This window comes from Monodelphis domestica, chromosome 5, assembly GCF_027887165.1.
Source record: "Monodelphis domestica isolate mMonDom1 chromosome 5, mMonDom1.pri, whole genome shotgun sequence".
In the NCBI taxonomy this organism is placed as follows: Eukaryota; Metazoa; Chordata; class Mammalia; order Didelphimorphia; family Didelphidae; genus Monodelphis; species Monodelphis domestica.
In genome coordinates, this window is record NC_077231.1 from 284,202,010 (window position 1) to 284,230,005 (window position 27,996).

General features: G+C 37.2%; 1 protein-coding gene and 1 pseudogene across 4 annotated transcripts; both read left to right on the forward strand.

The window, feature by feature from the left end:
• The first annotated feature begins 1,209 nt into the window (after nucleotides 1–1,209).
• LOC100030017 (DNA topoisomerase 2-binding protein 1-like) lies at nucleotides 1,210–27,022 on the forward strand. Of its 4 annotated transcripts, XM_007505081.2 has the most exons (15): nucleotides 1,292–1,339; nucleotides 2,106–2,192; nucleotides 2,380–2,545; nucleotides 2,643–2,777; nucleotides 3,137–3,280; nucleotides 4,538–4,719; nucleotides 7,206–7,402; nucleotides 15,040–15,219; nucleotides 15,606–15,775; nucleotides 18,669–18,838; nucleotides 19,019–19,251; nucleotides 22,004–22,320; nucleotides 23,256–23,431; nucleotides 24,594–24,805; nucleotides 26,885–27,022. In XM_007505081.2, the coding sequence occupies exons 4-15, from the start codon at nucleotides 2,658–2,660 to the stop codon at nucleotides 26,887–26,889; spliced, it is 2,106 nt and encodes a 701-aa protein (XP_007505143.1). In that variant the 5' UTR covers nucleotides 1,292–1,339; nucleotides 2,106–2,192; nucleotides 2,380–2,545; nucleotides 2,643–2,657; the 3' UTR covers nucleotides 26,890–27,022. The 4 variants fall into 4 exon arrangements, with proteins under 4 accessions (XP_007505140.1, XP_007505142.1, XP_007505143.1 ...); XM_007505078.3 differs by lacking the exon at nucleotides 2,380–2,545 and having other exon boundaries at nucleotides 1,210–1,339; XM_007505080.3 differs by lacking the exon at nucleotides 2,380–2,545 and having other exon boundaries at nucleotides 1,210–1,339; nucleotides 15,651–15,775.
• Nucleotides 27,008–27,915, forward strand: LOC130454741 (C-C chemokine receptor-like 2; annotated as a pseudogene).
• The last annotated feature ends 81 nt before the right edge of the window (nucleotides 27,916–27,996 follow it).

Consider the following 27,996-nt stretch of genomic DNA (forward strand, 5'->3'; position numbering starts at 1 on the left):
GCCCTGAGAAATTCAGCCAGGAAGAATGCCAAGGCCCCACAGACAGATTAGCTCCAGGCTTGTGCCGGGGGCCATCCAAGGTCCTGATAAAACTTCAGCACCGAGACCCCAGACACAAAAAGCAACTTTCTAACAGGAGCTTGTGCCGGGGCAGTCCAAGGTCCTTGATAAAACTTCAGCACTGAGACCCCAGGTGCAAAAACTTTCCAATAAAGGTTATTCATTAAAAAAAAGTATTTAAACCCCAGCCTGTCAGAAGCAACTTGGAACTCTGGCGACAGGTTCCCACTGATGCGCATCAAGTTTTTTTGCAATAAAGGGCCTGCTCCGGGTCTGATTGCATTGCCCAAAACTCTTCCAAGGTGTGTGGGGGGGAGGGGGGGGTGAATTCCCGGACCCTAACACAGCATCCTAAAGCTAGGGGTGGTAGTGTTTTTTTGGAACCTGATTTCTGAGTGGAGGTAAATTCTTTGGGAGGCCAGGGCCTTGCACCTGCACTCTGACAGGAGCTATTTCTCCCCTAACAGGTGGCTCTGGTAAGCCCCCAGCCATGGGACAACGGTTCGGAGCGCCCAGCCCCCCTACCAAAAATCTGGCTCTTGCCCAGGTAAAGGCTGTCTGGCCTTGTGTCCCTTGCCTCAGTGCTGCTGTCATCCATTTTGGGAGGCATCTGGGCCTCCATCCTGTGAGGGAGGGTGAGGGTCCCATGAGACTCCAGGCCCTAAGGGAAGCCAGCCCGGCCTCTGGCGCTGAAACGTTGGGGTCACCATGCCAGGGCTGCCTCCAGAAGACACCCCCCACCCCCGAGAGGGAGGAGAGGTCAGCCCTTGCTTACTGGGCCCTCATATTTTTGTCAATGATGCCTTCTCTACTGGGAGGAGGGAAGGGAATTAACTGGGGATTTTAATACAAGAAATACTTTTTTAAAAAAGGAATGATGTATGGGAACTTTAAAAGAAGCAGAAAAATTTAACTGTTCCATAGAATCTGCACCCATTTCGGGTCAAACACAAAGGTCCAAAAATAAAATATAAATGTTCCACAGCGAAAGGATCTTTAATATCTTTTCCAATGGCTAGCTAGCAGGCGGTGGCGTCACTTCTGCCCCATGGGTGGGGAAACTCGGGGCTGAGTAATTTGTCCCTTGAGGTGCACTTCGCCCATCCCCCTCCCAGGCCCTCGTGTAGAGGGTTACCTCAGGTCGAACACCCAGCCTGTTTGGAGCCTCATTCTGGACGCATGCGCGGCCGCAATGTCTTGTGGTTACATTCCCCCGCCTGTTTGGAGCCTCGTTCTGGACTCACACCACCGTGGTCGTTGCCTCAAAGGCGTCAGGGTGGTGAGTGAAGCTGGGGCGAGGGCAGAGTTAGAGGTGGTGGGCTGCCCCAAGGCCGGCGGGTGGGCACTGCAGAGGGGTATCAGCTACTCTAGGCCTAGGCAGGGAGAGAGGGGGAGCCAGATGTGTCTACTGAGAAGCCTGCTTCACCTTGAGGAGGCGTGTGTGGATAGGGGCAGGCTGGACATCCTGCTTTGGCTGGGAGGTGGTGGTTGGCTCCTGCTGGTCACGTGGTTTCCCCCAGAGAATCTAGCCCGAGGGCACCGCCAAGAACTGGGCTCATCTGGGCCTCAGAATCCAATAAGACAATAATTGCACCCCAATTATCCATAAACAGGCTCTATCCTGCTTGCGTTGTCTCCTCTTTCCAGGGGCCATTGCTAGAGGGCCTGAGGTATCATCGGTAGCCTCGAGGACCAGGCTGGGCCGCTGGGGGTGGGTACCAGAGGGCGCCTGGCGCTCCAGCCACCTGCCGTGGTGAGCCAGTAAAGGGCTTTCTGCATCTGGATGTTAGCTGTTATTATCTTTATTATCATTATCTTTGAAGTAGAGGTTCAGAGAAGGTGCCAACTTGTACCTTCCTTAACAAGGGAAATCACTGCTAGACTTCTTGTCCTAATTTTTAAATCATTAAAATAACTTTTTTCCATAGCTGTGTGACCCTGGGCAAGTCACCTAACTCCCATTGCCTAGCCCTTACTGGTCTTCTGTCTTAGAATCATACATAGTATTGATTTTAAGACGCAAAGTAAGATTTTTTTTTCTTTAGGTAAAAATGGCTCTACAGTACAGAACTCCATATGTAAGGTTTGTGATGGCCCGGGGAAACACTGGGCTTTTCTTTGCAGCTTTTGAGGTAAGTGCAGTTGGCCATTCATATTGCCCTTAGTTATAAAATGACTTCCCTTTTGGTTTGGGTAACTGATTTATCAAGATATTCACAATCTAATAATATTAGATTTGTAACTAAAATATATCCCCACATAAAACATGTTAGAATTGCTTATTATGGAGTTTCATGTATATTTTCATTTCTATTAAAGGTATTTGATGTACAGCCTTTGGAAGAGCGAGCCACTCCCTTTTGTCTACTAAAACGTTGTTCTTTTTTGAAGTTTACTGTGGTGCACTGGAATAGCATCTTGTACTTTTAGGAAAATGATTCTTGAACAGAATTTCTGATTCATTGTTAAAAAACAGATTCATTAAGTACAGTATACATTTTTAATTCCTTTTCTTTAATCTATTTAGCTTATAGAAGTGTGAATAATTAAAAAACATACTTTCATTTAACTTTTTGCTACAGTCTATTAAAGAATACATGTCAGAAGAAAATCTTCAAGTTCTTACAAAAGAAGAGGCATTGAATATAAAAGAGAATGACACATCTTTTTATGTCTTTGATCCATTTAGTGGCAGTGCCTTTGATCATCTCCGAAAGGTTTGTCTCCATTTAGTGTTTCTCTCAAAAAAATTTTATCTTAGTTCCAATGTCTGTTATTTCTTGACTTGACTGATCAGGTTTAGAGAAAATGCAAATTATAAATAGAGGTAGGCCACAAGATGATGAATTTTCCAGTCTCAACAACTCTCAAAGACCAGCTTCTAAGTTATAGCATCATATATGTTGATGAAGAGAATACTCAAAATGATGGAAACATATATTTTTGAAGACCAAGTATGAATATTGGTAAATACTACAGCTTAAAGTTAAGTATACTTCTTGAAGTTAAGAAGGTATGCCATGGGGAAAGTCATTTTTTCTCTACTTAAATGATATTAACTTTGTCTTTTCTGTAGGTTGGCTGTAGAATTATTAGCCCACAAGTAATCATATTTTGCATACAACATCGACAGTGTATCCCAGTAATAGAGTATCCTGTTTACAACATGATTATGGCAGATGTAATTATTTCTTGTACAAGTTTTCACAAAGAAACAAAGGTCAGATGATTTAATAGAATTCTAACATCAACATATACTTTTTATATCATTTTTTGTTGTTTAAGCTATACCTCAAAGTGTTTTGAATTTTATTTTACATGCTTTGAAATAGGAAGGCTACAACTAAATAATATGATAGACAAAAAGTTGATCTCCAAATTTAGTTGTACCCCACATAACTTGTCCTGAAAATGGCAATCATAATAATACTGTTCATACAGTATAACCAATCTCTATGTGTTTATATCATGAAACCTACTGGTAACACAATTGATCCAATCACAGGACTATAATTTCACACTCCATGTTTTTTGCCTCTGAAACACAGGTGCCCACAACTGCCTCAGCCACTGAACCAAAGTGACTACCAGTCCTGCTCTAAAACCAGTTTCTCCTTTTATAATATTGTGCTGATGGCATTAAGTGCTCTCTGTAAAGTTGAATCCACCTAAACCATATTTTCACAAAATCATTTAATTACTTTAGGTAGCTATGCCTATAAATCAAAGTGTAGAGGAAGCCAACCTGCAGCTATGAGATATTCTTGCATGGGTTTGAGCACCTGAAAGGGAAACCAGAAACTGGGGGAATATGGGTGGAAGGGTTAAAGATTAAGGTAGGAAGGACATAAAGAGAGAAAATAGACACAGAGACACATAAATCATCATCTTCACATTTAGCTTGTCAGCTTCTCCTCCGATGGTGAGGGAAAGAGTGTCCTACTGACCCCAACTGAGGAAGCTGATCTGTTTATTAAGCATAATTGCACAAGGTGAAGGTGGTAGGATGTCCATCACCCATTCAGTACATTGAAAATTTTAACAGTTTAATGACAAAGCCAAAAGGACAGATGACAATACAATAGGTCACCAGGTATACAGGCCAGGACTCTTCTTTCCAGAAAGCTGGCATCAGTCTTATCTATCTATAAGTCTAGTCCATGAGTACTTTGCCCATTAGAGTCAGTTTTTTAATACATCTTTAATCTTTCATGATTCATTATAACTGAAACCCTTTGGATTTTAAATCAAAACAATAACTTAGTGACTATCTTTTTAGTGCCTTTGAATTGAGTCACTGACCATTGGAAGAGTTGCATTTGTTTTTACAAATCACCTGTCTTAAAGATGCATTGTAACATAATTTTGGTGTTTAGGTGCATGTTACTTTGTTGTAGGCTTGGTATATTAGATACTATAGAAAAATGATGATATTGATGGTTTGTTAATATATTTCCTACCTCTTTTGGCATTCCAGGAAGAAATTCATAAATATGTACAAATGATGGGTGGACAATTTTGCAGAGACTTGAATGTGACGGTAACTCACCTTATTGCTGGAAAAGTTGGCAGCAAAAAATATTTAGTAGCTGCAAGCCTAGGGATACCTATTATGCTTACTTCTTGGATAAAAGAGCTGTGGAGGAAGTCACAAGAGAAGTAAGTCACTTATTGGTCTTAAGAAAAGATACATGAAGTCATTTAAGTCTAATTTGCAGGGTCCCCTGAAAATTTTGTGAATATTTTCTCCCCATATTCATTCAGTGACCTAAACAGGTTCAACACCATTCTCTTTTCCAAACCCAGAAGAGTGAGAGTTTCTTAATCCCATGGGAGGAAGTATGATGTAAAAAGAGTATTGGGTTTGGAATCAGAGCTGTTATTGTTATGTGTCTAAAAATCAGACTGGTCAGTTCATCTTTTGAAGCCTCCATTTCCTCATCTATGAAATGAAGAAATTGTATTAGATGATCTCTGAGGTTTCTACCACCTCTCCATTTAGTTTCCTATGCTTCAGTCTATCCCCAGAATTACCTACCTAGATATTAAGTTCGAGGAAGGGTGGACTTTGTGGAGCATAATTTCTCCCTTCAGAGTTAGCCAAAGCATTCCAGATGGCACTGTAGGTAGAATAATGAGCTTGACATCAATAAAACCTATCTTCCAGAGTTAAAATCTGACTTCAGACACTTGCTAGCTATTAACCTTGAGCAAGTCAACTAACCCAGTTTACCTCAGTTTTCTTATATGCAAAATGAGCTGGAGAAGGAAATGGCAAACCACTCCAGTATCTTTGCCAAAATAATAATAACATGAGGTCATGATGAGTCAGATACAACTGAAAATGACAACCACAATAACAAGGGCATTCCTAGCAAAATAGCTGTTTGCAAAAAAACTGTCAGGTGGGACACTCCTTTGAATCTCTAGTACCTGACAAATAGAAGGAATGCTTACTGATTGATTGCTGACTCATTTCTCCATATTTTAACATGATAATTTAGACTTTCTTAGTGATTTCTCTCATATTTTATTATAACATGGAATTCAAGGCATTCTGCCTGACGTACTGCCACCATTATCTATCACTTAACAGTTTTTCCTCAGGGAGAAGGACCAGTCTAAGACATGCCCCATATCCATAGTAGTACCTTTGTTCCCAGCAGTTGGCATGTGTAACAAGGGAATCACTTTAATAGACTGATATATATTAATTTAAGATCGCCAAGGAATCAGCTATGTAATTCCTAAATGAAAAACTCAAGTCAGCCGTCAGCCTTTTTTGGAGTTTAATTACAATAGGAGTAAGAAAGGAATTAGAGATAGAGAGAGAGAAAAAGGGAGAGAAGGGAATAGGGCTTAAATACCCCTTCTGTTTAGGCTGGGCCAAAGGGCCCAAGCCCTTAGATAGCTGGGGCAAAGAAAGGAGATCAGTCCCTATTACTCACGTGTCCAAAATGGAGAAACAGTCTCAGAGGCCCCCACCTTCAGCTTCCTTCAGAGCAAGCCTTCTCAAAGCCACAGGAACCACCCCGACCAAGACTCCTCTCTCCTTTCTTCAGTCTCCAGACCCTCCTATCTTTAAGCAAACCCTCCAAGTTCCTCCCCTCCTTTCTCCCATCTACCAATCACTGTTCATCAATTTCCCTGTGCCAATGGAGGCTCTCGCTTAACCCAGGACCGCCCAGAGGTTTCTGGCTTTTGCACATGTCTGTTGAAGGTCATATTTTCAAATGATTAAATCTTTACTCCTTTGCTACAGCCCTTTCTAAATCCTGTTAACTTGAGTAGGGTAGAGATTGGAATGATTAAATTTTGATCTAGGCTGCAGCCCTTACTCAATCCTATTAGGACTGAATAGGGTGGAGATTTATTCCAAGTATCTCCATTGTATCAATTCTAAAATCAATCAAGACTCAAAGAAATTCCTGTTCTATGCTTAAGCATAGGTCAAAGTCCTTTCCATTGTTCAGCAAAGGGTTTCTGTCCTAAAGTAATCTTAAGAAGGGAAGAGAAGGAACCTCCCATGCCAATGGGGTTCCCATTCCAATAGACTATCAGTAAGAAATTTTCCAAGTATGAAATATCCCAATGGTGAAATTTCCAACATTTATAAGTCTAAGGAATTTTGAGGTTTACACATGCCAACGATCTAAATGATTTGTACTACAGCCCTTGATGCCTTGTCAAAAGCTTTGTTAATTGTTTACATAATGTGGAATTCTACAAAAAGATGAAACTTTTATAGTAAATGCTTGAAAGTAACTGCAGGTTTTTTTTAAGTTGAAGCCAAAGAACATTTGTAACTTTGAATGGAAACACTTGGTATGAGATTTGTAATTTTGGGACAATATTTTTAGAAATAGGTAGTAGAGTATAATGGTGATTTTTTTCCCCTTTTTCCTAAAAAAATTTTGGATTCAAATTTTTCTGTTTCTAAATCTATTCTAATGATTTTGTACATGTTTCATTTTTAACTTGAGTTGTTATTATTGTAAACTTAAAACATGAGAAAAGAAAATGATGGGAAAAGCACATAGTGATTCTAGTATAAGTAAAATATTTACTCATCCAACTTTTGAGTAGATCTTTTTGTTTAATTTTTGCAGTACAATAAATGTTTTCCTTCTGCTGTTTTTTTCCAGCTGCATGACAAAGTTTTCATCTATAAATATTGAATATTTCAAGTGCCCTTTATTTTTTGGCTGTACAATCTGTGTGAGTGGTTTATGTACCCTGGAAAGAAGAGCGGTACAGCAACTCACAACTAATCATGGAGGTCAATATATGGGACATCTGAAAATGAATGTATGTACACACCTCATTGTTCAAGAACCAAGAGGTAAAAATGTTTCCAAAAAAGTATTACTATTGATATTTATTATGTTTTGGTTTTATTTCCTTCAATAAAATAGTTTGGGGGATGAAAAGAACCAAGATTACAGCATACAGATAACTTACCCCCCCCCCAAAAAAGACCTTGAAAATGCACTAGGCCAAATCCTGATGGGAAAATGGAAGGAAAAACTCCAGCAAATCATTTTTGCAACTGAAGTCATCATGGGGATACAGGTAGAGTGGTCTGTGGGCATTAGGACATTAGGAGTCCAGCTTAAAAGTGTGCCATGTAGAACCCCATTATTTTTAGGGACTGACCAAGGAGAAGAGGAGGACCCAGAACTATAACAAGGCACTGTTACTTCCTATAGGGCTTGATAGCTCTGTTCTGCAATACCCCAGTTTCAGGTCACAGATACAGGGTAAACTGATGAAAGTCTCTGTATCCAGGGATGCAGTCCAGGCTAAGGAGTGGTCTTAAACCCTGGCATATGGCTTCGACCCCAGAATCAAATCAGCATCTTAGTTCCAGCTTCAAATCCAGTGTAAATCCTGCTGAGGAATAACATCAGGAATACCAAACCAAAGAAAATCCTACAGTAACTGTCACCCTGATCAAGTTAAACTTTCCCTTTGGCTGATAGAGCCTAAGCTTAGGAACAGTTTGCTTAGAGCCAGACGTAGGTCTGGAATTTGTAGAGCTCAGACCAGGAGACAGTGATCAAATTTTGTTCTAGATTATGCCACTTTATAAATACTGAAAGCTTGAAGATACCTAGGCTGAGCTATTCCTGAAATCCTGGAATAACACAATAACAAGATGAATCTAGCATTTATGTAACATATAATATAATATATAATATAATGTCAGACATTCTGCTAAGTGCTATACAAATAGTATCCCATTTGATCCTCACAACAACCTTTGGAAGTAGGTGCTATTATCACTTATCATTTTACAGATAAGGAATTTAAAACAAAGAGAATTTGGGGTGGGGTTTGTTTATTTTGTACTCAAAGACACATAGCTAGTAAGTATCTGGGGACAGATTTGAACTCAAATCTTTCTGACTGCAGGCCCAATGCTTTATGCACCAAACCACCTACCTGACAAGCAAGCAGCAGCCAGATCAGCTTAGACCTTCCTAATATAAGTGCCCAGAGCCTGGCCCTAACATCAAGTCCAAAGTCAAAAAATAGACTTGAAGAAAGAGCAAACAAAAAAAGAATCCCCCCACCAAAAGCTACAGTGGTATCATGGTTACTCATTAATCCTAAAAGAAGAGAATGATTCCAGAACATGTACAAGCAAATACTCAAGGAAAAATTCAACTTGGGTACAAGTTAACTCAAATTTCTAGAAGAGTGGAAGTGAGAATTTTTTTAAATTAAATTAAATTTTTAATGAAAACACTAGTGGGAAAAAATGGAAAAGAAATAAAAACTATGGAAGAAATTATTGGAAAGGAATCAGTATGGGGCAACTGGGTAGCGCAGTGGATTGAGAGTCAGGCCTAGAGACAGGAGGTCCTAGGTTCAAATCAGGCCTCAGACACTTCCCAGCTGTGTGACCCTGGGCAAGTCACTTGACCCCCATTGCCCAGCCCTTACCACTCTTCTGCCTTGGAGCCAATACACAGTATTGACTCCAAGATGGAAGGTAAGGGTTAAAAAAAAAAGGAAAGGAATCAGCACTTTATCTCAAAAGGTATAAAACCTTGCCCAACCAACAAACAGTCTGAAAATTAAACTGAGCTTAAAAAAAGCCATTAGCTCCATGAGGCAAGGAGACAAATTTAAACAAAGCCAAGCCTGAAAAAACAGAATATATGAGATATCAGAAAAACAAATAAGGGGGCATCAGGGTGACTCAGTGGATTGAGAGCCAGGCCTAGAGATGGGAGGTCCTAGGTTCAAATATGGACTCAGATATTTCCCAGCTATGTGACCCTGGGCAAGTAACTTAACCCCCAATGCCTAGCCCTTACCACTCTTCTGCCTTGGAACTAATATACAATATTGATTCCAAGACAGAAGGTAAAGGTTAAAAAAAAAAAGAAAAAAAATAACTTGGAAAATAGATCACTACCTAAAAGTTTAAGAATTACCAGACTACTTGAAAAGCAGTGATTAAAAGAGGGTGATGGGTGGGGCTGAGTGTTATTTTCAATAAATATTAAAAGAAAACTACTACCATTTAGAACCATTTAGGTCTCAAAGTAGAAATAGGAATAATCCCCATGCCATCTCTTGAAAGAAACTTCAAAATTAAAACTTCCAAAAACTTTGGAACTAAAATCCAGTGCTTCCAGATCAAAGAAAAATAACTGGAAACACTGAGAAGGAAAAAAATTCAAGTAGCAAGGAACCACGGTTGGGATCCTATGAGCATTAACACCATTACTATAAAGGAGTGGAAAGCTTAGAATATGATATTCTAGAAGGCAATGGGTCTAGATCCATAGCTAAGAATTATTTACCCTGATGGGGAAATTTCTCCACTGTGCTAAGAACTTTTACAAATGTTATTTTATTTGATCCACACTTATGAGACAGGTGCTATTTTTATCCTTGGGTTATAATTGAAAACACTGAGGCAAATAATTAAGTTTAAAACATCTGGAGCACTTATATTTGAGAACAGTGAAGCAACTTCTGTGACTACAGTAACTCCAGTGTAGCATGTGCCATCCCTCATGAAAGAAGAACTATCAATGAATAAGATCAGATCTGGGTTGTCTAAAGGAGTGTCCAGGAGATTATTCTGAGGTTTTTCAACCATGGAAACTAAAGATTCACAATTGTGTAATGGTTCTCTTGCAACTGGCAAATTTAGAAGCAGGATGGTAGGGTTAAGTGTTGTGCAGTGTTTTAAGAAGATCTGAAGTGAACTGTGGGAAGTATTGATTGAACTGAAGGGGGTTGAATGCATTTAATGAATATAAGTTTCTTATGCCAAAGAGGATTGCCCTCTAATTGGCTTTTTGTCAATGTGCCTACCTACCATTTGTTTTCCTTTCTCTTTCATTTTTCTTTTCTTTATTATTATTATTTTAGTTTTCTATTAGTGTAATAATTATAGGCACCTTTAACTAGAAGATTTTTAGATGTTTAAGTATAAGTTAGATAAATTTAATTGATCCATTAGGGAGATCACAGGGGGGATTGTAAAAAGGAATTCTTTATTCCTTTTTTAATTTAATGGGGAACCTGGACGTCCTCTTACCATAGAGATGTGTAGGGATTAACCAGCCCACAGTGAAAGGAAGTAGAAACCAAAGAGATAGGAAGTGAGGTAGGAAGGGGATATTTAAAAAGGGGCCAGCATCAGTTTTGGGGAGTCAGTTGCTGACAGTTAGGTGCTGGCAGTTGAGGGGAAGTTGACTGCTGGGCATGTGCTGGGTTGGTGGTTGGTGTGCTTACTGAGAGGGCTTTAGCCTTTAGAGGGCTTTTTGGTTTGGGGGTTTGTGGCTTTTGGTTGGGGCTATTAGGGTTTTTCTTTCCTTTCTTGAACTTTTTGGAAGGTGATTGGTCTTCATTGACACACCTAATTGGGGTTGGATTAAATACTGATTGGGTTGATTTTGATTGGGTGGATTGGGTTGGAACTTTATGGGATAGTTGTTGTTAGTAGTAGTTATAGGCAGTTATTGGTAGATAAAGGCAATTTTATATAGTAGCTATAGGCAGTTAATAGGCAATTAAAGGATAACTAGTATAGACATTAGGAAAATTCTCTACCGCTTTCCTATATTTCTCTCCTTTATTATATTCATTTTACTATCTCTGTTTTAATAAAAATAAATTGTTAATTGTTAAAAGTTGCTAAAAGTTTTCTTTTCTCTGGCTTAAAGGGATAATATTAATATACAACTTTACTATATTCTCATTGAAACTTAAGTTATTAAAAGCTGCTCTCTTATTTTTTCAAATCCCTAATTTAACCCTTATAAGGGTCACATAGCTACTAAGTTCCTAAGACCAGATTGGAACTTGGGTATTCATGAATGTCCTATAGCATTAGCCAACATAAGAGTTCCTTACTCTTAGGCCATTCTATCTACTGCATCACCAGCAAAACTTTCCTACCTCCCCTAAAAAAGGACCTCTAATTAAAGTATGTGCCCACGTGTTCTTAAAAAACCAAAGCTGTATGGTAGCTTCAAGTTCAAATACAAGAATTAAGAAAAACATTTTTTTTAAAACCCTTACCTTCCATCTTGGAGTCAATATTGTGTATTGGTTCCAAGGCAGAAGAGTGGTAAGGACTAGGCAATGGGGGTTAAGTGACTTGCCCAGGGTCACACAGCTAGGAAGTGTCTGAGGTCAGATTTGAACCTAGGACCTCCCATTTCTAGGCCTGGCTCTCAATCTACTGAGATACTCAGCTGCCCCCAAGAAAAACATTTTTAAAATTATAAAGAGGATGGCTTCAGAAAAAAACTGAAAAGATTTGTAAAAACTGATGAAGACTTAAGTGAACAGAATTAAGAGGATGGTTCATATAAAGACAACACTATTGTAAATACAAAAAGCTTTAAAAGACTTAGAAATGAATCATCATAATTGGCATACAAGATTCCAGAAAACTAATAATGAAACATGGAATGGGCAGCTAAGTGGTCCAGTGGATAGAGAACTAAGCCTGGTGACATTTCCTAGCTATGTGATCCTGGGCTAGTCACTTAATCCCATTTGCCTAGCCCTTACCATTCTTATACTTAGAACTGATTCTAAGACAGAAGATAAGAGTTTAAAAACAAAAAACAGCTGACCTCTTGATAGAGAGGTTAAAGACTCAATGCACAATGAGTCAAATAAGTATTTTTTTTTCTTTTAGACATGGCCAAGGAAGACTTTTTTTTTTAACTTGGCTGTGCATATTTGTATCATTTATTTTTGGTAATATGTGGAGAGGGAAGAGAGAAAGGGGAGATTTAAGCTGATTGAAAAAATGAAAATAAAGGACCTGAGGAAGGGCCCTGTGCCTTCCATTTACCATAGAAGCAGCTCAAAATATGTATAATTTTCTGTGCATGTGTCATACTACATTTTGAGTTAAAAGCCATTATAATTTTTAATCTTTTACTAAATCTTACATGTATCTGGGGTTGGTTTTTTTTGTTGTTTTTTTTTGTTGTTGTTTTTTGGTGTTTTCTATACAAGTACTAAAGGGGAAAGGACAGAAGAATTAGGAAATAAGATATTTAAAGAGAGAGAGCTGAAGTAATTATTGGGTTGCTGAATCTACACAGGCAACCCAATGAGGCGTCCTGACTAAAATGAATAATTTTCTGGCATTTGAAATTATTTATTTGACTGAATTGAATAATTAATCCTTATTCTACTTTTAGAGTCAATCCAGTCACTGAATTAACTTGTATGATTGGGTAAGGCTACTTGTTTTGCATATATGGGTACTTCCCAAGAATGATGAGCCAGGGAACAGATAAAGTGGAGGATATACTGTTGATAGCAAAGAATCTGAAAAACTATATTGAGATACCTTGGGTTCTCCAGTGTTTTGTGAAAAGAGTAACTGCTGCTCACATTCATGGCTGAGTTTACCAAGCTTTTTCCTCATCACAGTGATCCTACCAGGTAGACAGTGTGAGTATTCTTTCTCTCTTTTAAAGATGAAGAAGCTGAAATTGAGAAGTTAAGTGACTTGTTAGCACTAAGGGTGAGGGTCACAGATCCTGAATCCATATCTAGTCTATGTTCTTTTCTGTTCCTGGGCTGTTTCTCACTAAGATAAAGGCTTGTATGTGGAATTCTAGGAAATGGCTTTCTAAGGTCTTCAGTGTCTGGACTTTACTTGACAGAGGGACTTTCTACTGTTCTTCCTTTTTATTGTCTCTGCTTGTGTTTGCTAAGCTGCCTTGATGGAAGAGGTTTGCTCTTTCGGGACCATGAATATAAAGCTCAGTCTGAAATGAGCACATTATAAAGATTTTAATTAGATGATTATTTAATTTGCTAATGCTATAGGACATTCAAAAACTCCTAATTTTCAGGAGGATCAGACATGGAATTCTAATTTGTTTACCACCTTCTTCCACTTGATCACTTTTTCTTTGCAGCCATGGTATCAAGTGCACTGTATTAAAATGCGTGTAGAAAAGAAAGCTATGTATAGAATTGATTCTTATTTGTAATTAGCTTGATTCAGAAATAGTTTTGCTTTTTGAAATACTAGGTTTTATTATTTTTGCACTGACATACCCATACTTTTTCTCATGTGTAAAAATGCACACATTTACATATATAATATATAATTTATGTACATTATGTTCACATTGAAATATGTCTGGGGGGCAGTTGGGTGACTCAGTGGATTGAGAACCAGGTCTAAAGACAGGAGGTCCTAGGTTCAAATCTGGCCTTAGACACTTCCTAGCTATGTGACCCTGGGCAAGTCACTTGACCCCCATTGCCTAGCCCTTACCATTCTTCTGCCTTGGAACCAATACAGAGTATTGATTCCAAGGTGGAAGGTAAGGGTTTAAAAAAAAAAAAGAAATGTCTGTATATTTATTGATAAAGATAATGACATTGATTATGAATTGATAATTATTTACAAAATTATGAAATTGAGGCAGGCATATACCTGGTTCTTTGGGTACTCACCAGGAAAGACCATAATTGGCAGGAAGAAATTGGATTTCAATCACTTTTATTAGGCACAGAGGGAACAGATAAGTAGTGAAATGGATACAAATATCATGGAAACAGGATGGAATGGTGAAAAATGCCAGGCAGTATAGGGAAGAGAATGGGGAGGGGAAGTGATGGGAAGGTATCACTAATGTAAATATTGCTTAGTGTTGGGCACACTTGGCAGCATGGATGTGATAGAGAAGAATGTTCGGGGCAGGAATTTAAGGTCTCTTTTTTTGCAGGATTTGTGGTTTGAGGTTAGTATTAAGGGTAAATTTTAGGTTTGAGACTGAATATATTATTTAGTAGTCGCCAGGGATTTAAATTCTAAATCCCAATGAAATACTCAAGTCAGAATGGAATTTTATGGTGGTTGAAGGCTAGTGCCTTCAGAAGAGTCAAAGGAAAGGGGAGTCAGCCTTAATATTCACCACGTGGTCACCTAAGGGAAGCACTTTCAGGACCCACGCTCCACCAAGTCAAGAACCACCTCAAAAAACCACCAAAGTCCCTCTCACAGGAAGTGACTTGAAATATAAAGGCAGTTCTTTACATCACTTCCTGCATCTCACATGTACCAATGGTGGCTTAAACTTGGCTTAGGACAGCCCAGGGGGTCAATCAGTTGTTTCTGATTTGTCACTTGCTAGCACATGTGGGTCAGACTATCTTCCCCCACACTTAATCCTTAAGTGGGGGTATATACATTCCTGGCTGCTAAAATTCTAAAGACTAAGCAGGGTGGAGTAAATCTAAAATTCACAGTTAGTTCATTAACATAACCTGCCCTAGTAATCGCTACTTATAAACTTACTCATTGACTAGAAGAATAAATTTTAAACCAGCACTAAAATGATCTGGAGTAGAATATTTTACAGAATTGTGATTTAATATAGATATATTTCACTTGAGTTTGAGAATTTAAATAATGTTGTAAAAGAATTCATAAGATTATCATTTTTTTCTTTCTGTACATGGAAGGTGAAAAATATGAATTTGCTAAAAAATGGAATATACATTGTGTGACAGCTGAGTGGTTTTATCACAGTATTGAAAAAGGCTTCTGTCAAGATGAAGCTATGTACAGAACAGAGCCTTTTTCAGAAACAAATAGTGAGCCATATACTTCAACTACTCTGGGTCAGAACAATGAAGCTAGTGGTAAGTCTCTCATCATAATTCAGTTGTTATTTTTTTAGCCTTGACTAGTTTACTATAATAAGGGGATTTGTTTTATTAAAAGTCAGTAAATATCTTTTACTAGAATATTGAATTATCTTTTTTTCACCTATGGTTGTACAACAAAAAATTGTCTTGTCAAAACTATTAAGGGTTTTAGTTCATTTTATAATTTATGTCAGCTCAGTTTATTAACAGATTCAATTCTATTTATATTTTGTCTTTTAGCAAAAATACTGAATCTTATCTTTGAAATATAAAAATTATTTTTAACTGAAAAATAAAAGTTCATCGAGAGAAAACAATCATTAAGAACTGATTTATTTATCACTGTTTTTGAATTTTTGTCATTACATTTTGATATGTAGGTTGTACTCTTTCAGACTTTTGTCACATTGCTAACATCCATTCAGGTTACATTAATGAATTTCCAAATAATTCAGTTATGAATGACAAACTGGAATCTCTTCTTGAGAATCTACAAAATTTGGATATCAATGCATTGCAAGCTCCTATGGATTTACTAAATGGCTGTCGGGTATGTCTATAAATTATTACTCTATAGTGATTTTCAGTACTCTTTAGTCTTGTAATTATCATGTTCCATAGTGTTAAAGGGAGGTGGGTTTTGGGAGATGGGATAGGATAAATTGTATTGGGCTAGTATCAGGTTGTTAACAGTGCTGAAAGGTCAACAGAAATTGAAACCAGGGCAGAGCCTGATCTGCAGTCAACAGAGACCACTCAATAACAAGAAAAATATTTTAATTAAACAGGGACAGTTTAAAAGGGGAATAAGATAAGGATCTAAATGTCTCTTCACAGAGTTGGTCTACGCTACACCTCACCTCAATTATCTAAAATTCCCAGTCCCTGCTCTAGCTAATCCTGCTCTAACCACCCCCCACTCCCCACACACACACACCCTCTCTACCTCTTAGTAAGTATTGAAGGGTAATAGTCTGTGGAAAGATTAGCAGGGCCAAGGGAAAGCTCCCAAGTCCAGATGGACTTAGATCTCACACAGCTGCACTTGACAGGATATTGAGTCAGGCTAACTAATTCAAGGATCTTCTCAGGAATCACAGATCTTAATAGCAACAGACAGGTAAAAGTAATCCACCAGGTAGCTTGGCAGCAAAGCCTTCTAGATGCTTACAGATAGCAAACCCCCCCAGAGAGACTCCCTGCTACTGAGTTTTTTCACTTAACCCTCTTTTCCCAAGATTCCAGAATCCTTTCCTGCTGGTCTCATGCCACTCTTACTTGCAAACCTTCCTCTCATGCTTATAACCCTCTCTTACCTATTAACATTCGGCAGGCCCTCCTTATCCTCAAACTATATTCTACCCTTCAGCAAAATCGTTCTGTTTACTTTTCCTGCAGTTACACTTTTTAGATCTTCTTGATTCCATATATTTTCTCATTCTCCTCCCACTACTGGGAAAGTTCTATTTCTCCAACTCCTCTGCCTAATAGTCAAGGCCATTATAGATTCTTTCCTACTTCTCTAGCCTATGTTGATTACCCTTCTCTGAAACTTTATCACTCATTGGATTCTTATATCATTGTTTAATCCTTATTTCCCATAAGAGGTCTTAACGAAAAGAGAATGGGTTATCTTATGTCTCCTCTGATGCCCAGCATTGCTATTTTATATAACTTTGTACATAAGAAGAGAACCATAAATATAAATAGATTCATATTTTCAGTGTCCTTCAGTAAAATGAAGAGGGTATGTGTAACTTTCTATCAATCTAAATGATTTACTATGGAACACAAAGGTGATAGAAATTTTTGTTAAAGAAATTATCCAAGCATACCATTGTCCCTAATGAAACACTCAACAAGGGTTTGTAAAATACCTATTATGTGCCAGAAACTATAATTATATTATTTACCAATATATTAAGTTATACAGAACAAAAAGAACAAGATAACATTAATTCAGTAAGCATTTATTAAGCACCTGCTGCATACAAAGCATTTAGTTAGGTCCTGGGGAAGCAAATTAAAAACAAAACCATATCTGACCTCAGGGAGCTTACATTGTGGAGGTAAATAACATGTATACATATTTATATTTTAAAACAATACAAAATAATTTTGGGTGAGGCAAAAAGGCCACTAACAGTGTGGCAGATGAGAAAAACCTCATGAAAGATTATGAGCTGAAGTCTGAGAGAAAGTAAGGATTCTAAGAGGCAGTGGTGAGGAAGGGTAGGATATACACAAAAGAGAAGGAGAGGAAATGTGATATTTGGTATCAGGTGGAATAGACATGTAAGAGAGTAGGGAGTGGAGGTAGTAATTATAATCCCCTTGAAAAAATAGTTTGGGACTATGTTATAATCATCTTTAAATGCCAAATGGGAATTTATATTCTGTTCTAGAAGTATAGGGAAACCACTGATGCTTCTTGAGGAATGGAGTGAAAAAGACCTGGGCTGTAGGAATATCAGTCTGGCAGCTATGTGGGTATTGGTTTGGAGAGGACAAGGAAGGCTTAAAGGAATGGAGACCAGTTAAACAGTGGTAGTAGTCAAGGAAATTAGTGGTAGAAAATGTTGGCCTAAGATTGTGGCTACTTCAGTAAAGGCAGAACAACAAATTCATGAAATGTTGTAATGATAGAATTGACAAGATGGTCAGCTGATAGATATGGAGGTTAGGGAGAGTAAAGAGTCAAGGATGACTCCAAGGGTTCAAACCTGGGTAAGTAGATGGGTGGTGGGGCCCTCACTAGGAAAAGGGAAGTTGGTAAAAAGGACGGAATTCAGGGACAGAGAATGAATTATATTGTGAATATGTTGAAAAACATTTTAATGGTGTGGGACAGAAAAGTAGTATGAGAAAGAGACGAAATCACTATGAACTAGCATTCTTGGGAAGGGGTTCAGCTTGAATTGAATCTCAGAAGATGGACAGGATAAGCTTAGGAGAGAGAAGTGGGGTGGGCATTACAGGCAGAGGAAGAAGGCATGGCCATGGCATGGGCTAGGGAGCATTTAAGTTAGCAAGAACATCAAGTTCCCAGAGACAACATATACCTTTGGCTTAAGGAAAAGTTTAGCATCGTGGAAAAGTGTATCAGAATACCTGAGTTTGAGTAATGGATCTGACACATTTGTCATTCTCTACATGTTACTTAAACTCCTCTTCCCTTAATTATAAAATGGTGGGGATATTAGTCCTTGTGCAAACCTTCCCTACAGAGTTACTATGAGGAAAATGCTTTGTATTCCTTAAAGTTCTATGTAAATGTGAGCCATTACCATGTTATATACTGTGAGTCAAACTGGAAGTATCTTACCTTGTGATTGCACTGGTTTTGCCAATCCAAAAACAAGGATATGGTCTTAATGTCAGACTGTATGAGTTTATATTATAATTTAGTGTAAAGTAAGTATTTTTCTATCCTTTCTTTGCAGATATACCTTTGTGGGTTTAAGGACAAAAAGTTAGATGAAGATAAGTTGAGAAGACTTATCAGTTGTGGTGGTGGAGTTTGCCTTAATCAATTCAATGAAGATGTAACACATATTATTGTGAAAGATTATGATGCTGAATTAAAGCCATTTTGGACTATATCAACACACAGGTTCTGACCATTTTTACTTTAAAGTAGTTTCCACAGTGATAATGATTTTTCTAGTTTTATAAATTATAAAAGTGCCTGAGGCAGAACCTTAATGTGAGAAACTCTATGAAAGGCATATAAGCAAAGACTGGTCCTCATACCTCAAACTAATATGTCATGACTGCACTTCTGTTTTCATAGGCCTCATATACTGGAAGCAAAATGGTTGCTGGAATGTTTTAGCAAAGGTTATCTACTTTCTGAGGAGCAATACATACAGTTGAATTACCAACCAGTCGAGATACCCTTATCAGAGCAAGCAGGAATGAAAATGAATAACAGTTTTTCCAAGGTAGAATATAGAGATGCTGAGAAGCTTCAGCAAGCTAATGAAGATCTCCTCTTCCAAAATGACAATGATGACATGATTATAGGTAAGAACTATTTAAGCCAGATTTATTTTTTTGAGAATTGAATTTTTCTTAAAACTGCCTCCAAAATTATGTTTTGATAATATCAAGTTTTATTTTCATTTAGCTTATCTGTCCTTAAAACAGTCCTGTGAGATAGAAGCAAATGTTTTTACCTTTCCTCTTGCAAATTTTGGAACTTAAGCACCAAAAGATTTTTTTTAAGTTTACCCATTTAATAGTTAAGTTGCAACTAAAATCCAAGTCTTATTTCTAGTTCCATCAATACTGTAATATAAATTTTACTTTCATCTCAGTGTATCTGGTGTAAGATTAAAATTGTAGGTAGAAAGCAGCTGAGTATCTCAGTGGATTGAGAGCCAGGCCTAGAAACGGGAGGTCCTAGGTTCAAATTTGACCTCAGACACTTCCTAGCTGTGTGATCCTGGGCAAGTCACTTGACCCCCATTGCTTAGTCCTTACCACTCTTCTGCCTTGGAACCAATACTTAGTATTGATTCTAAGACAGAAGATAAGGGTTTTAAAAAAACTTTTTTAAACTGTACGTAGTATGGGTTGATGTTTTGTTCTAAACTGAAAGACACATTTACATTGGTTTCTTTTTTTTTTACAACTTTTAAAGAATTATGAACTTTGATCACTGCCATGAGCAGCCATTATGCACAGGTTTCTAATTCTGTCAGTTACTTTTTGAAAGTCCTGTCAATGAATAGCCCTATGGGGGCAGGTGGATAGCTCAGTGGATTGAGAGCCAAGCCTAGAGACAGGAAGTCCTAGGTTCAAATCTAGCCTCGGCTATGTGACCCTAAGCAAGTCTCTTAACCCTCATTGCCTAGCTCTTACCATTCTTCTGCCTTAGAACCAATACACAGTATTGATTCCAAGATGGAAGGTAAAGGTTTTTAAATAAATAAATAAATGAACATCCCCAACCAATCAACAAGTATTTTTAAAAATACAATTTTCTCTCCCCATTTAAACAAGGTTTAACCTTGTTGCAAATATATACATATTATACACACCTACATACATATATAGACAAGCAAAACAACTGTATTCAACAAGAATTTTTAAAGTATCTGCTGTGTCAAGGGTCAGGTCAGGCACTGGGGATAAAAAGACAAAAACTAAACAGAACCCATTCCCCGAGAAGCTTAGATTCTAAGTAAGAAAAAAGCACCATACACATATATAGGTATATACAAAACATAAAAAAAAAACTGTGGAGAAACAGTTATGATCTTATGTGGAAGTTGACTCTTGGCCTAAGTCTTTTAGAAAACTAGATATCTGGTACATAACCATTAAGGTAAAGATGGATTGTCATGTGTGAGAAACACAAGAATGCTACTTTGATTTGACCATATAATATATGATGGGAAGGAATAGATTATTAGATTGAAGGAGGGAGAATACCAACTTGGAAAGGACATTAAATGCCAAACAAGTGTTTTATTTCTGATCCTAGAGATGCTAGAGAGCCACTGAAATTAATCTGCTGTGGCCTTTGGCAACCACATAGAGCATGAATTTGAGTAGAGGGAGACTTTAGGAAAAAAATCCTTTCCCTGGGCCTTACTTTCCCATATCTTTGTCTCCTTCTGTTAGAATATAAACTCCTTGAGAGCATGGCCTTTCCCACTTCTGTATTTGCATCCCCTTCCTTTAGCACAGTGCAAGAGCAAGTATGCATGTCATAAGTAGCTGTACAATAATTCAGTTAGTAACTGAATAGAGAGGAGGGGATAGATGCCAAGAGATGTGGAAGTGGTAATGACAAGACTTGTCCTGATTGGATCATATGGAATTGAGAGAGAATGAAGTTGAGGATGACTTTAGGTTTGCAAACAAGAATAATTGGAAGGGTAATGATATCCTCAATAGAAATAGAGATGTTGGGAAAAACAAGTGGGTTTGGGCAAAGTGATGATTTCTGTATTAGACACAGTGATTTGGAGATCCCTCAAGAACATTCATTCTCAAATGTCCATTGGGAAGTTTTTTCATGTAGGACTAAGAATCAAACTCTGTAAGAATTAAATTTTAATGATTTGACTAAAATATATGCCAATTCAAAGAATTGTTGCTCAAAGTAAAAATGACTTTAATAGCTTTTACTTACAAGAGGTGGAAAGAGTGAAAGCAGAGAAATACAAAAGGAAAGAGAAGACATTAGCCTATCTAATTAAATATTGCTCCAGTACTCAACTCAGTCAGGGCTTGTTGACCTTCAACTGGAATTAAACTCTCTCCAGAAGACAGAAAGGAAAAGCCAGCTATCCACTCACCCAAGTCCCCTCCAAGAGGCAGGTCAAGACAATGACTTGAGCTGAAGGTGACCATTGAAGGTTACCATTTATAAAGAATTCCTATTCTGTTTGAAATCCATTTGATCTTCTTTGTTGCCACATTGGGGAATAATACTAGTTTTTGATTTTTTTTTCTTCCTACTTGTTCAGCATTTTCTCTTCAAGATCATTTTTTAAGATTTTTAAGATAATTTTCAACTAACTGTGGATTGTGGACTATTGGAATCTTTTGGCCATCTCACTACTTAAGTGAATATTATTAACTTTGACAGTTTATGTGGAAGTGAGAGAAAAGAATAATTATAGAATTCAGGGTCCCTTCTATACCTTGCGTACATGGAAATTATGTTTTGTTTATAATTTCAGCAACAAATTATTTCTTCTCAGAAACTTAGCATTATTGGAATATGAATTTACTTTCATTGAGAAATATTTTTCCTTTTCAGATGATGATGAGATGTCTGAAGCAGAGATCTTTAACAATCCTACTCATGTTACTGTACAAGTGAAGAATCAATCTTCCTTTAACCCCAGCTTACTACTTGAGACTCTGACAATTAATGAAAGCTTATTTAGCCAGAAGAATTTCCTCGTTGTAGGTTTTAGTGAAGAAGATGAATCTCTCCTTACCAGTGCTATTAAAGAAAATGATGGAAAAATTTTGCCCTTCCATAGCAGAAGTATTGTTGATTATATTGTAGTTCCTTTACTTGAGTGTGAAGTGGAGTCAACTATAGGAGAAGTTGTTACAGATACATGGCTGGTAAGAGGAAACTGGTGCATTCTTAAGTAATATTGTTACAGGTAGTTAAGGATGAGAATTGTGATTGAAGGATGACTACAAATACATTGGTGGTGGGTTATTATTGAACAAAAGTTCTGCTTTAGATAGTTTGCACTGAGAACTATTGAGATATTAAAACTCAGAAACAAAAGCAAATGTTTAATTGGGAAGTAAATGGTTGCAATCTAAGTGTCCATATGACTCCCAGCATAACAATAAGGAGGAGATGACATACTTATATCTAAATACCATCCTATATTTTCCTGCTTAGATGCTACTTCCATAGGCTTTTCCCTAAAATTTGCTGCTTTTCAAGCTTCCCATTAACTGGTAAGAAGAAAAGTAAAGCATCAGCTTAATCGACTCAGTGGAAAAAAATTAATTTTAAAGCAATGCTCAGTATCCTAAATTTTGGTCAATCTGAAGGATTTTAATACTCCCATATAATGAATTAACTTCAATCCTTTTTATTCCTAAGATTGGGGGGATTTTTTTGTTAGAGCTGTGATATCAGTGATATAGGAAACTTATAGTGAAGAAACTCCTCCTACTATTGCAGTTCAACACCTGTTCCACAACTTGGGATCTGAAAGTTACCTGAGACACAGAAATTACTTGTCCAGGGTCAGCCAAGTAGTATCGAACAGAAGGCAAGACTGGAACCAAGGTCTTTCTGATTCTAAGATCAGCTTTCTAGCCACTATTACACAAGACTTAATTCAACATAGATTCCTTATTCTGTTTCTTTTATAGGAAAAAATGAGAAGAAAGAGAGTGAAAGTATATTGAGCATAATCTTAAATATCAAAAGAAAAATTTTAAGGCACAACTAATGCTTCTCATTTAAACAAAAACTTTTGTAACTGAACTAGCATTAATTCTGATACCTTCTTTCTTTTTTTTTCTTCTGTAAGATTACTTGTATTGAACAACAAAAACTTTTTGACCCAAAGTCAAATCCACTCTTTACACCAATACCAGTATTGGAAGGAAGTGATACTCCTTTAGAAAACTGCATTCTTTCATTCAGCCAATTTATTGGAGCAGAGAAAGATTCCTTGGTATACTTAGCAAACTTGCTTGGAGCAAGGTGTGTATTCTCATTAGTATTTAGATTTGGTGTGCTTTTTTGTTCATTTCATTGAAAAAATATGCAAAATGGAATTTGACTTTGTAGTTTGTATTATTTATTTCTGCGTAATAATTAGATTCTACCAGTTAAGCAAGCCACAAATGCTGTTAAAGTACTTCTGGTGGCATGAAACAGTAAGAGGAAAAAGAAGCATTTCCATCCCTGATCCTGATACTAGAGATTATGGAACCTTCAGGTCCACAGTCATTGAAACTCATTGTTCATATAGCTTGTAAAATAAACCAAGTCTTTTTTCCACTCCAGGAATATAAGACATGACCAATGCTTGATCTACCTGGATCTGGCATCTCAAAATAGATATATCAAAAAGTGAATTTAGCATTTCTACCCCCAAACCTATATCATCTGTAAAACTTCCCCCTTTCTGGTGATGATACTTGTTTTTACTAAAGACCAAGGCAATTTGGAATTACGCCCAAAGGGCTTTAAAAGATTGCATTGGATAGCATTCTTTCTCATAAGTTCCTTGGGATTGTCTTGTAGTAACAAAGTCCATTACATTGGATTCTTCCACAGTGTTTCACTTTCTGTGTATAATGTTCTCTTAGTTCTGCTCATCTCACTCTACATCAGTTCCTGGAGGTTCTTCCAGTTCATATAGAATTCCTCCAGTTTATCATTCCTTACAACACAATAGCATTTCATCACCATCATATACCACAATTTGTTCAGACATTCCCCAATTGAGGGACACCCTCTCATTTTCAATTTTTTGCTGCCACAAAGAGTGCAGCTATGAATATTTTTGTATAAATATTTTTCATTGTTATCTCTTTAAGGTACAAACGTAGTAGTGGTATTGCTGGATTAGAGGGTATGCATTCTTTTAAAGCCCTTTGGGCACAATTCCAAATTGCCTTCCAGACCATGAGCAGTGTATTAGTGTCCCAATTTTGCCACATCCATTCCAACATTTATGATTTTCCTTTACTGTCATATTGGCCAGTCTGCTAGGTATAAGGTGGTACCTCGGTGTTGTTTTGATTTGCATTTCTCTAATCAGGAGGGATTTAGAACACTTTTTTATGTACTTATTGAGAGTTTTGATGTCTTCATCTGAAAACTGCCTATTGTTCACATAAACTCTTAAAAATTTCAGAGTTCAAGAATTCTTTGTGCACAAGGACAATGCAAAAAATGACATGTTTGCCAGTACCCATCTTATAGTGAAACAACCAGATGGTTCTAAATATAAGGCTGCACAGAAGTGGGGATTACCTGCAGTGACTATGGCTTGGATATTGGAGACTGCCAAGTTGGGGAAGAGAGCAGATGAATACAAGTTTATGGTTGGAAATCTACCCAAACAAGGTTGCCATGTTGATTTTATTTTGTTATGAACATTTCTATAACTTACTGAATCATGGGACCATAGATATAGAGCTGAAAGAGACCTTAGTGTTCAACCCTGTCATTTTACAAATGAGTTAATGGATTCAATTCAACAAAGATTTATTAATGAAAACGTCCCTGATCCCCTAGGACATTATATTCTGTTGGGAAAAAATATATAATGGCATAAAAGATATCAAATTATACTGAGTATCTTCCCAAAGAAAGAACTTTTATTTTTGGCTTTTGCAATTTAGGCACTTGTATTTTAAAGACTGATAAATTACTGTTGCAAATTATCTTTGAAAATGGTAAAATGAATACATAGTGCCAGCACAGATAGGTAACATTTAATTTTCATCATCTCTATGTGTTGTATGAATATACCCCAGAGATGAACAATAACTGCCAGGCTGTTTTCATAATTTCAGAATAATTTTTAAACTCTTAAATTAGAAGAAAAGACAGGAAGTAAAATTGGAAGTCTAAGTTGTATTTTAGTGTTGGTAGCTTTTTTGTTGACTTAACTTAAAATGAGACAAGAATTCTCAATAGCAGCTTTCAAAAAGTATGCTGTTTCAAGACAGTCTTCATAAGAAACAAAAGAATCTAATCTGAATGCACCAAAATCAAAATTATCATTCAAATATAAGTTTCCTGAGGCAATGATCTGTTTCTGCTTAATAAAATTTTATTTAGTTGATTGATTCCTCAGAGTCTATGAGGCAGAGGTAATACTCCTTGTAATCCAGCTCTGACGATATTCTCGGAGACGAAGGTCCCTTGTTGACCAGAACTTTCATGGTTTTCTAAAGGCTGCTCTGAGTCTGATATGACAAACTAAAAGAACATGAACATCATACCACAGTCCATGGCAAGCCAACTTTGATTCCTGTTAAGAGCCTGCACTCTTCAGCAGACTCATAGCAGTATGTCTGGTGTGACTGTTGTCTTTTTTGTCAGCAATAAACACGTAACAGTTACTCCATAAATACTCATTAAAATGAATATATTGTTTCATTTAAGTAGAGACTTAGTAGGATAAATTTTCATTCCATAAATAAGTGAAAATCACCAGTTGTTTGAGGTCTAAGCCTATTCTGATTAACATTAAGTAATAGGGAGAAGGAAGGACCTGTGTTTAGATTCCTTTCTAAAGCTTCCTCAGAGGGGAGAGAAGCTTTAAGGTATGAAGATAGAGACAGGATAGAAGTTTTAAATACCACGAGGGGAATGACGGAGTCAAATTAGAGATATGAGGTGGCAGTAATGAATCTTTATTAATTTCCCATAAGTCACAGCCAAGCTTTGATCAAAGGACCACTTCGAAGGCTTTTACCAGTCCAGAGATCCACATTTAATACCACACAGGTCGGAGAGATGAAAGAGAGATAGTGACTTCTTTTCAGGCCAGCCATCAGCTAACCTGAAAGAGAGAGAGAGCAAGAGGTGGAGCTTGCTGGGCTAAATATACCCTTTGATATGCAAATATACACAGTACATAGGGATGATCCTCATTGGTTAATGACAAGGTATAGGTGTGGTTTCTCTTAACCAGGTGAGCACAAAGAAACCTGTGTTCCCGCCTAACCTGGGGGAAGCTGGGGCTAAGGGTCAGAGGCTTTCTCAGCCATGTGCAATACTGAGCATGCTCAAGACTGAGCATGCTCTCTTCTAAGGCAATCTGTACATACCAACTGTTCCCCTTGCCCATAGCTAGGGGTGGACTGCTACACTTTCTCTGCAACTAATTGTCTTTGAAAAAATCAGTCTACCTCTCTGTGCCTCATTTTTCTGGATCATAAAATGAAGCAGTTAGGCAAGATGACCTTAAAGGCATCTTTAATTTCTAAATAACATGAATCCATATAAGTTTAGTACTTTTACAGGTGATTTCACAGGTATGATCACCCTAATTTTTTCAAGTGAAGAAATGCAAGCTTAAAATCTTACAAATGCTACTGGTTGTTTTATTCAACACCTTTGGAAGAGTGCTATTCTCAGAGCCTTAAAAAAATTGTCACTTAACTCATCCTGTTTGTTTGTTTTTTTCCCCAGAGTGATGCTACTTCATAAGAAAGAGAATCCTTCACAAGATAGCCCAAGATAGGCAATTATACTTTACCAACATATTACAATGTTTTAATTAAAGATTATTCTTCTGATGACATAATAAAATAGTTCCATAAAATGAACAATAAAGCCTGCACAGCAAAATTTATACCATCTCTTTGTTGCTCAGTGTTTATACATGACTTTATAGACAATATTTTCATTTTACTGATCTTGGTCAAATATAAAGGACTCTGGTGTGGTAAATATCTATTTCCTAAACTTGTTAACTTCTGTTTTGCTTTTCTAATTTCTTCTGGATTCACTTTGTGGTGCAATGTAGTGATCTTGGAGATCCAATTTGTATAATGGCTTTAGAGTTCTATTCAATAGGCTACTCTATTCAGTCCACTTTTTAATAGCATAGTTGCCATAATTGTCAGCAGATGAATATTTCTCTCAGCCACCAGTATGATATGTGTGCTATTATTATAAGTCCATGTAGAAGAGTCATGCTAGCCTTTTTTTTCTACATGTGTGCTTTCCCAAACTTAGTTGGAAGACAGATTCTATCTACAGATTTATTAGGTTATTTACTCATTAGGTGATGAAAATTTATTATCAGAAGCATTTTTTGACCATGAATATTAACCTCTTGAGACTTCTCGCCCCACTGTTTACTGTCATCTTTTGCTTTGGGAGAATTAGGAAACAAGATATAAGAAGGCAAAAATAGGAGCTTTCTAAGCTTATCTTTATTATATTTGTTTTTATACATTAACAACCTTATGGAGCTTTTTTTCCTTCCCACTCTTCAAGGGTACTTGTCTCTGAGTGACTATGAAAGCAACTGTCATCTGGACAAAGCAGTTCAAGGACCAAAATTATTGCCACCACTCACTTCTCTACTATTCCTGGGGTCTATGGGTTTCTGGATGAAACATTTGGGAAACATTTCTTATTACCTTTTCAATCCTTATAGTAATACTGAAATTCATTTCAATTAGGAACCAAAATAATTGCCTACACAAGGCCAGCTATACCATTCTGCTGGATACCAAACTGTATCCAAATGTGGATTGAATAAAATTTCATTTTATTTCATCTATTACATTGTT